The 8323-nt window shown below is 54.7% G+C and overlaps 1 protein-coding gene across 1 annotated transcript; it reads right to left on the reverse strand.

Moving 5' to 3' along the window:
• Positions 1-1189: 1189 nt before the first annotated feature.
• Positions 1190-4887, reverse strand: MAFB (MAF bZIP transcription factor B). Its single transcript, XM_074920457.1, has one exon. The coding sequence runs from the start codon at positions 4244-4246 to the stop codon at positions 3311-3313; it is 936 nt and encodes a 311-aa protein (XP_074776558.1). The 5' UTR covers positions 4247-4887; the 3' UTR covers positions 1190-3310.
• Between the last annotated feature and the right edge of the window lie 3436 nt (positions 4888-8323).

The raw sequence follows: 8323 nt of genomic DNA on the forward strand, positions 1-8323 counted from the left end.
CTGTCCCCCCTTCGAGGGCAGCGGGGTACGAGCTCCGGGCCTGACTCATGTAGCCGGGGGCTGGGACGAGCCCCGGCCCCTTCCAAGCTCCCCCAGCCCAGCGCCGGCCCAGCTGGCTCAGACAGGGCAGGGATGCGGCTGGGATTGAAGAGGGGATTTTGTTTTAAAGTTACTGTCTTTGCTTTTATTTTTTTTTCCCACACTCTGTTAAGGAACTCGGTTAAGGAACCGGTTTGTTCTTCAAACTCGCCTTATGCCGTCCCTGCAAAGGCAGCTCGCTGCTGGTGGGAAGAGGAGCAGGGCAGAGAGAGGCTATTCTTTTTGGTGGTGTGGTGGATTTTGTTTTTAGAGGGATTTAAAGCTCAACGTGGTTTTCGCACTTTGAGAGCAGCAACGCGAAGACACGCTGCGACCCGGCTCTGGGGGTCCCTTTCCCGCACCAGGAGGAGCAGGGGGCGATTTCTAACCTCCTCTGGCTGCGATTTCAGGCGCTGCTTTGAGAGCTGCTGATGGATGGGGGGCTACGAGGTGCTGAGCGCTGGGGGGTGTCAGGGAAAGATCTGTCCCTTTCTCCACACGCATCTAAAGAGTCTTCTAAACTAAAAATAAAAAGGAAAAAAAAAAAAAAGCCGGATTAAATAAAATGTGCAAATGGAGAGGAGGAAAGTGAATGGTTCGGATCCCAAAGGAGCCGGGGGAAAGAACGGTCGTGGCCAAGTCCTCTCCTTTTCTAATGCATAAAAAAATATATATATAAAAAGAAGAAATTAATGCCTGCACTTAGCGTTTCCCCTGTCTGGCAGCCGGGGGTGGCTCCGGCCAGAGGCTGCCGCTCCCCGCCGGGCTGCAGCGGGGACGCCCCGACAGCAGCCGGGCCCGGCGCGGGGCTCCCGCCGCTCCGCTTCTCCGGGGGGGGCAGTGGGGGGGAAGGGGATGCTCACTCCCTGCCACGGGCGAGATCTGGGCAAAGCGGAGGAGGGGGCAGGGCTGAGCGGTCCTGCCCTGCGTGCGGCAGCGTTCCCGAGTGGGCAAAGCGGCCTCGCACCCCCCGAGCATCCCCCGGCGCTGGCGGCTGCTGGGCCGGGCGGTGCGGGAGGGGAGGGGAGGGGAGGGGGGGTGAGGGTCCAAAAGTTTCCCTTTCTTTTTTTTCTTAACACGAGAGGTCACAGAAGCAGGTCCCTCCAAGAAATGCCATTTCAATGATTTTAATAAGCAAAATAGGAAACAATTTTAATAACCAAAAACAGAAACCAGTCTGAATAAAACTACAATAGACCAGGTTTTTTAATATTTTTCATATCATAAGCAGGATTTGAAATTGATCCCTTCAGAACTTTACATGAAATAAAAACAATTTTTTTCCGCTGCTGCAATGTTTTGATTTCAACACAGTTGAATCAGTAAAAACCAAAGATCGTTTTCTGATGCATGACTAATATCCACAATATTTAAAACTGCAAGCACCATGCTGTTCATTACAATCTTGTTATTACTGTTAATTTATAAACTAATACAAACTTAAAATGCATCCGGCCAGCAGTGCCAGCTATCCTAAAAGGAAACTAAAAAATAAGTTTTCATTTTGGTATTTTTGTCAGTGCAACGTAAATCCTTTTACTGACCTGCAGGAGGAAAAGAAAAAAAAAAAAAAAAGTAATAAAAACACCCATAAGACTCCAAACTACTACTACTATACAACTGCAAATAAATTTTGGCTAAAACTTTCACTCGCTGCATAGGGAAGCAGAGAAGCAGATTACAAATCATTGCAAAAGAATACACTTAAAAGTTGCAGGATGTCTTCTTAAAAAAAAGTTTAGTTTTATATGCTTTTCCAGCCCACTCATCCACTACTACCATTGAGAAACCTAACTTCAGTGGCGACACGGAGCCCTCGCTGCTATTGCAACTTGACTCGTAAGGAGGAGGGTTTGTTGTTTTTTTTTTATTATTATTATTATTTATTTATTTACCGAAAATCAAGGGGCAGTTGTTTCTTAAAAGGAACTGATATCTCGTCCGTCCTTCGCTTCCTGAGTGTACAATCAGAAGGGAAACTATATGGCCAAGCCTAACCACTCCAGGCTGGGAATTGTCCTGAAGGAAAGAGCTTCGCTGCCACTTTAAAGCATGGAGTAGGCTCTAGTGACCGATGAGAGTTTTTCCCTGTTAAGTTTAGGTTTGTCAATGCCATTCAGGCGTTTTTGCTTCTGCCCCAACAAACAAAAACCAAAATGAAAACTAAAAAAAAAAAAAATAATACAACTTAAAAGTGCACCAGATATACAAAGTTGTTTTTTTTTTTCTAATGCAAAATGCCCATAACTTTTTTCCTTACGTATCTCTTTAATACCAAACAAACCGTTTAACCAGCCTGCTGAAATGTTATTTTGTTTTTGTGTTTTTTCTCCTGTGCGGTTTGAAGTAGCAGATATTTACAAGCTAACAACCATAAAAGAAAATAAGAGAGCAAAACCAACGAACAAAACTGCACAAGCAGTAAAAAGTTTGATAACTTGTGATGCTTTTCTTATCGATGAAACAACAACAGAAATCTATGATCGATGATCAACATGCTATAGTTAAACAAGAAAATGGTACAAAATAGAAATTATTACCATACATGTCCAGCATGCAGGATTAATATTTTTAATGCAGATTTTCGTATTTTTCTATATAATCAAGCAGGCAATAAAACTGATGAGTTTTTTTTCTTTCTTTCCTTCTTTCATTCTTTCTTTCTTTCCTTTCTTAGATTGAATGTCCCATCTGAGTCCTGTAACTTATTTCTCAAAGCAGGCAATATATGAAAAGTTTGCATATATTGTCCTTTTTATTTATTCTCTTTTTCCAAGCAGGTAAATTGTGCATGAGATGGTGCTGTATATGTCCTCTCTCTTTCCAAGCAGGCAGTATGTTATAGATGGCTTGTTCATTGTCCTTTTTTATTATTATTCTCTTAAAGTCCATCTCGTTCTGCAAGCAAGCGATCTTTAAAACGCTTCACTTGTCCTTTTCTCCTTTGCCTCTGCCTCTGTCCCTCTCTCTAACTCGCAAACGAAAGTCGAAAAGTTGCACTTTACCTCTCCCGTCCCCACCCCCAGCCTACTTTTCCCACAGCTACTCTAGAAGACTGGATGCTGCAAAAAAAAAATCAAGTCTCTATTTTTCTCTCCTTCTTTCTCTCTAGTCAAGCAGACAGATGGATGGAGATGTCAGAGGAGGATGGGAGCAGGGGGGAAGGTGACAGGGGTCAGGTTTGGGGGGGTGGGGTTTTTTTGTTTGTTTTTTAATTATTTTTGTTAAGCACTCACATGAAGAACTCGGGGGAAGATGGGTTGTCACTGGTGGAGCCGGCCTCTCTGAAGCCATTGCTGGCAAGTTTCTCACACTTGAGCTTGTAGGCATCTCTCTCTCTGGCGAGCCGGGTCACTTCTTGCTTGAGCTGTTCCACCTGCTGAATGAGCTGGGTCTTTTCGTTCTCCAGGTGGTGTTTCTGCTGGACACGTTTATACCTGCAGGACTGGGCATAGCCCCTGTTCTTCAAGGTCCTCCTCTTCTGCTTGAGGCGGATCACCTCGTCTTTGGTGAAGCCTCGGAGGTGCCTGTTGAGCTCCCTGACGGACATGGAGACCAGCTGGTCATCCGAGAACCGGTCCTCCACACTGCTGGAGGGGGGATGCTGCTGGTGCGAGTTCTGGAGCTGCTGGGAGGAGCTGGAGGAGGTGGAGGGAGTGGGAGAGGCCTGGTGGTGATGATGGTGGTGGTGGTGAGGGTGCCCGCTGCCGGCCAGGTCTTCGTGAGTGACTGCGGGGTACTGGTGGTGGTGTTGGTGATGGTGGTGATGGTGGTGGTGGTGGGCCCGGAAGCTCTCGAAGCCTTGCAGCTGCTGGGACACCTGGTGGGACCCAATGAGGGCTTCGACAGCGTCCTCTGGGGTGAGGTTCAGCGCCTCGGGGTTCATCTGCTGGTAGCTGTTGGCCATCCAGTACAGGTCCTCCAAGTGGGTCTTCTGCTCGGTGGGGCTGAAGCTGGGCGAGGAGGGCACGGAGCTGCAGGGGGTGCTGATGGGGGTGGAGGAGACGGAGCCGGCCGGCTGCAGGCGGGTGCAGTGCCTGCCCGAGCGGTCGTTCCTGCCCAGGGGCTCCTTCTTCACGTCGAACTTCATCAGGTCGAAGTCGTTGACGTACTCCATGGCCAGGGGGCTAGTGGGCAGCTCGGCTCCGATGCTGAGCTCTCCGGCCATCGCTGTCTTGCGGGCACCTCTCCCGGCGGAGGGGGCTGGAGACCTCACTCCAGCGCGCAGCCTGGCAGAGGGCTGGCCGCGCTCCCTTATTCCAAAGCAACTTTGGCTTTGCTTCCTCGCTTCCTTCCCTCTGCTCCCCCTCCGCCGCCGCCGCCGCCTCCTTCTCCCGGCTTCTGGGGCTTCTTCAGTCCGGAGCAACAAAGCCAAGGACGAGCCGGCACCCGGGGCCGCCTGGGTGTCTCCTGGCTTTTTGTATCAGCGGTTGCAGCGCAGGGCGGGCTGCAGCAGCTCCTGGCACTCGGACACCCGGTCGCAAGGAGAAAGGAGCGGTAGCAGGGAGGGCAAAAGCAAAACAAAACAAAGATGCTGCCTTCGGGTCTGTGCAGGAAGAAGAAGAACGCTGCAAAACGTCTAGCCCGTGCCCCCGGCTGGGGTTTGTAAGTCCGGAGCCTTCTCCCCGCGGTGGCAGAGCCCCGGAGTCTGCCGCAACTTTCCAGTCCGAGCAGGCGGCCGGGGGAGCGCACTGGCTATTCGGCGGCGGGGCTCCGCACGGGAGTTTTCGCTGGCTCGGGCAGCGCAGGGGAAGGGGAGGGAAGAGGGGGAGGAAGGAGGGGAAGGAGGAGGAAAGAAAAAAAAAAAAAAGGAGGAGAGGGGGGACGAGAAAAACCCAGGTCTCCGCTGTAGCTGCCGCCTCCAGCGCTCGTTGTGCAGCTGTGATTCGCAGCGCAGCCCCCCTTGGCTTCTTATACGGCCGTGCCCGCCGAGAGCGCGGCGGGGGCCGGGGCCGGCGGCGGCCGCGCCAATGGCAGCGCGGCGGCGGGGCCGGGCCGGGCGGGCGGCGGGGGCGGCGGGGCCGGGCGGCGGCGGCGGCGGCGGCGGGGCCGGGGGCGGGCCGCGCCGTGACAGCTCCGCAGCGCCAGCTGAGCGGCCGCCGCTCCCAGACCCGCTCCTCCGGGCGCTCCCCGCCCGCTCCCCCCGCCCGCACCGTCGCCTCCCCTTTTATTTATTTATTTCCACGCCACCCCCCCACCCCCCCCTCCCCGCTTTTCGGCCTCTGCAATCCACAAAGGAGGAGGCTCGGGGACATCCTGCCCGTCCCTTTGTTCTAAATATAACAAAGTCCCTTTCTGCCCGCTGCCGTCCCGTAGCAAATTTCAAGGCAGGCGGCTTCCCCCCCCCGCCCCTCGTCCCTTCCAACTTTATGGAGGCGTCCCCGCCGCGGAGGAACCCGGCAAAACCGGCCCCGAACGCGCGGCGGGTCCGGCCGAAGCGAGCGCCGGGGCCGGGGGGATGCGCGGGGAGCCGGGAGGGAGGGAGGGCAGCACCGGCTCGGCAAGGCTGTCAGCTCTCCTTATACTACCGGGGAATCCTCCCGGTTCCAGGAAGCGAATCTCTTCCCAAAGTAAAGCAAAGGCATTGACACAGACAATTGCAAATATTGGGGAGAGAAGGGAGAAAATATAATTACATTTCGGTTCTGAGGGGACCGTGTTTGCTTTCCGCTGCTGTTCCCTAAGTGAGTGACTGCATGCAAAGGAGTACTCGGCTTGTAAGGTTTTTAGTTTCTTTTTTTTTTTTTTTTTTGGTCCAGTAACAGGATTTTTTTTTTTTGAACATTTTGTAACGATTAAGGGAGATTAGGGCTTCTTTTTACACTGTTTTTACGCTCAAACAGACAGAAAGTGCGACCCCAAGTGTCCGTTTGGAGAATAACACCTACTTTTCAAGGGGAAAAAAACACCCGGAAAAAAGGGGACGGGCGGGAGGGAGCGGAGCCGAGCGGAGGGACGCGGAGCAGGAGCGGTGCTACCGCGGTCCCGGCCCGGGCGCGCCGCTCCGGAGCTGAGCCTCCGCCCCCTGCACCTCAGCATCTCCCAATCCCGCCCTCACCCCAGTTTATTTAGCCAAAAGAACAAAACAAAAGTTCAAGAACTCTCTGCTTTTCCGAAATTAATGAGGAGGGAACTGTCTTTCTGGAGTTGGGACAACTCTGCCCAAGTCCCCAGGCGGAGACCCCCCGGCGCCGGTCCCTCCGCGCCGGACCCGAGCTCCATAGCCGGGCAATGCCCGCAGCCCGGCCCCGCTTGTCTCGCTCCTCCACATCTCCGCAGAGCCGGCCGCGGCCACGCAGGGAGCCGAGGAGGCAAAAGACGCGCAAAGTCGTCGTCCGTCCCCCCCCCCAAATATTCTAGGGGTCCCTCCGGCAGCGGGCTGGAGGGCGGGGGTGGAAACCAGGAGTACAGGCAGTAGAGGCGCTCCGGGGCTTAATTTCGTGTGGCAATGCCTCGCTCGAGTTTTCCCCACGACATTTGGAGGGGACATTAACACCCGGTCCACAGCGCCCGGGAGCGCTGAGCTCCGGTGCCCCCCTCCGCGTTGTCTCCCCGCGGGTGAGCGAGTCCCTCCGCACCCCGATCCCGGCTGAAGCGGGGCCGCGCTCCCGGGAGCGCGCAGCCCTCTCTCCGCAGGTTGCCCTGCTCCAAACGCCTGTGTGGGAGGACACGCGTGGAAACCTAGCGCCACCCCCCCCCCCGGGGTGCGACCTGCGACCTGCGTCCCCCCCCGTGGGCAACGCAGCCCCGGCGGAGCTGGGGGCTCCGGGGTCCGCACGGGCACCGCGCTGCTGCTTTCCCTTCGGTGCCAGATTTGGGAAGTCGCCGTCTTTCCGCCGTTAACGAGCGGCGCCGAGGCACAGCGAAGGGGAGAGGTCCGCCGTGCGCGGTGTCCCGGCGAGGAGAGGCCGCGGCCGGGCGGGGGGACCCGGCCACCCTGGCAGAGCCGCCCGGGGCGGCAGCTCGGTGGTCCCGGCCCGGCAACTTCTGCCTCCCCGGGGGCTTGGGGGGAGCCGGGAGCCTCCCGTGGGGCCCCGCTGTAGTTGTTATTTATGAGGTCCTGGAAGCTGCTTGGGAAGAGCTTTATTTCTACCTGTTCGTTAAATGTTATCGCTGCCGGTGGGAAAAAGGGGACCCTGGCCAGCGCTTGGGAAGCTAGAATGCAGCCCTGCAAAATGTGCCATTAGATGGGTAATACTTTTTCCTCTCATAATTACTGAGGTATATTCACAAGGTGGAGCTACTGAAAGGCGGAGGAAGCATTGATCTGATTATCTCCCTGTCCATACACACTCTGTCCCTTTTCATAATCTTTTAAGCTGTGAATTACAGATCGCTTTTGCGCGTCCATCCGCATCGTCATAAAATTTCGGGGCACTCTCTGGGTCCGTTTCTTTGCTCTTCCGTGCCTCGCTCCTTTCGACAAAATACATGCCGCAAAACTTGCGGCGTTATGCCGCTGGCTAAAGTAAGAACCGCTTTGTGCCCCGAATCCCCAGTTAAAGGCCAGTTTTGTTTATTGTAGAGCTTTTAATTGAACCACCAAAGGTTATTCTCGCTGGAGTTTTTATGTTGGGAGGATGCTCCTCCGTCCGATCTATTTATTTATTATTTTTTTTTAATAAGGATTGGGGAAGAAATAATCTTGCTGGAGCAGAAGAAGAGGGTTCCTAGGCTGAGCAGCCCAGCAAGGCACCCCAGGAGGAGTTTCCCTTCCGCGGGGCCAAGCGGCCGAGCCGCGGGGCCGGGCGGCCGCGGGTGCGGTGCTGCGCGCAGGGGATGCTCCACGCACCCCGGCCCTACGCGGCCGTCTGCATCCTAAAAGCTTCCTCGGGGCAGAGCGGCGGCCCCGGCGGCTGCCGGCTTCTGCGGAAAGGATTTTCCGTCCCCTCCGCACCTGCGGACGAAAAGTACCGCCGTTGCGGGGGGGGGCGGAGGCACCCACCTCGCAGCGCCGGGGCACAGCTCGCCTCCCCCCGAAGCGTACCGGGCAATTTTTGTTTAATTGCGACCTTCTCCCTACACCCGAAAACTGCTAATCGAGCGGCTTTTTTTTTTTTTTTTTTTCTATTTTTTAAGATCCGTTTTTTGAAGGCTGGTTTCACGTAAAGAATGACTTCCTCCCGCTCTCCTTCGTCTCCCCCTTCCCTTTCGCAAACTCCCGGCCAAAATCGGGAAGAGTTCAAAGAAAACGACAGTGTCATTTCAGATCAGCTCCAGCCGGCGTGTCCACCCAGGGCAGGGC

The sequence above is a fragment of the Athene noctua genome, chromosome 16 (assembly GCF_965140245.1).
Source record: "Athene noctua chromosome 16, bAthNoc1.hap1.1, whole genome shotgun sequence".
In the NCBI taxonomy this organism is placed as follows: domain Eukaryota; kingdom Metazoa; phylum Chordata; class Aves; order Strigiformes; family Strigidae; genus Athene; species Athene noctua.

Excerpts from the sequence above, each read along its gene's own strand:
- MAFB (XM_074920457.1), bottom strand. The coding sequence starts at position 4,246 with ATGGCCGGAGAGCTCAGCATCGGAGCCGAGCTGCCCACTAGCCCCCTG.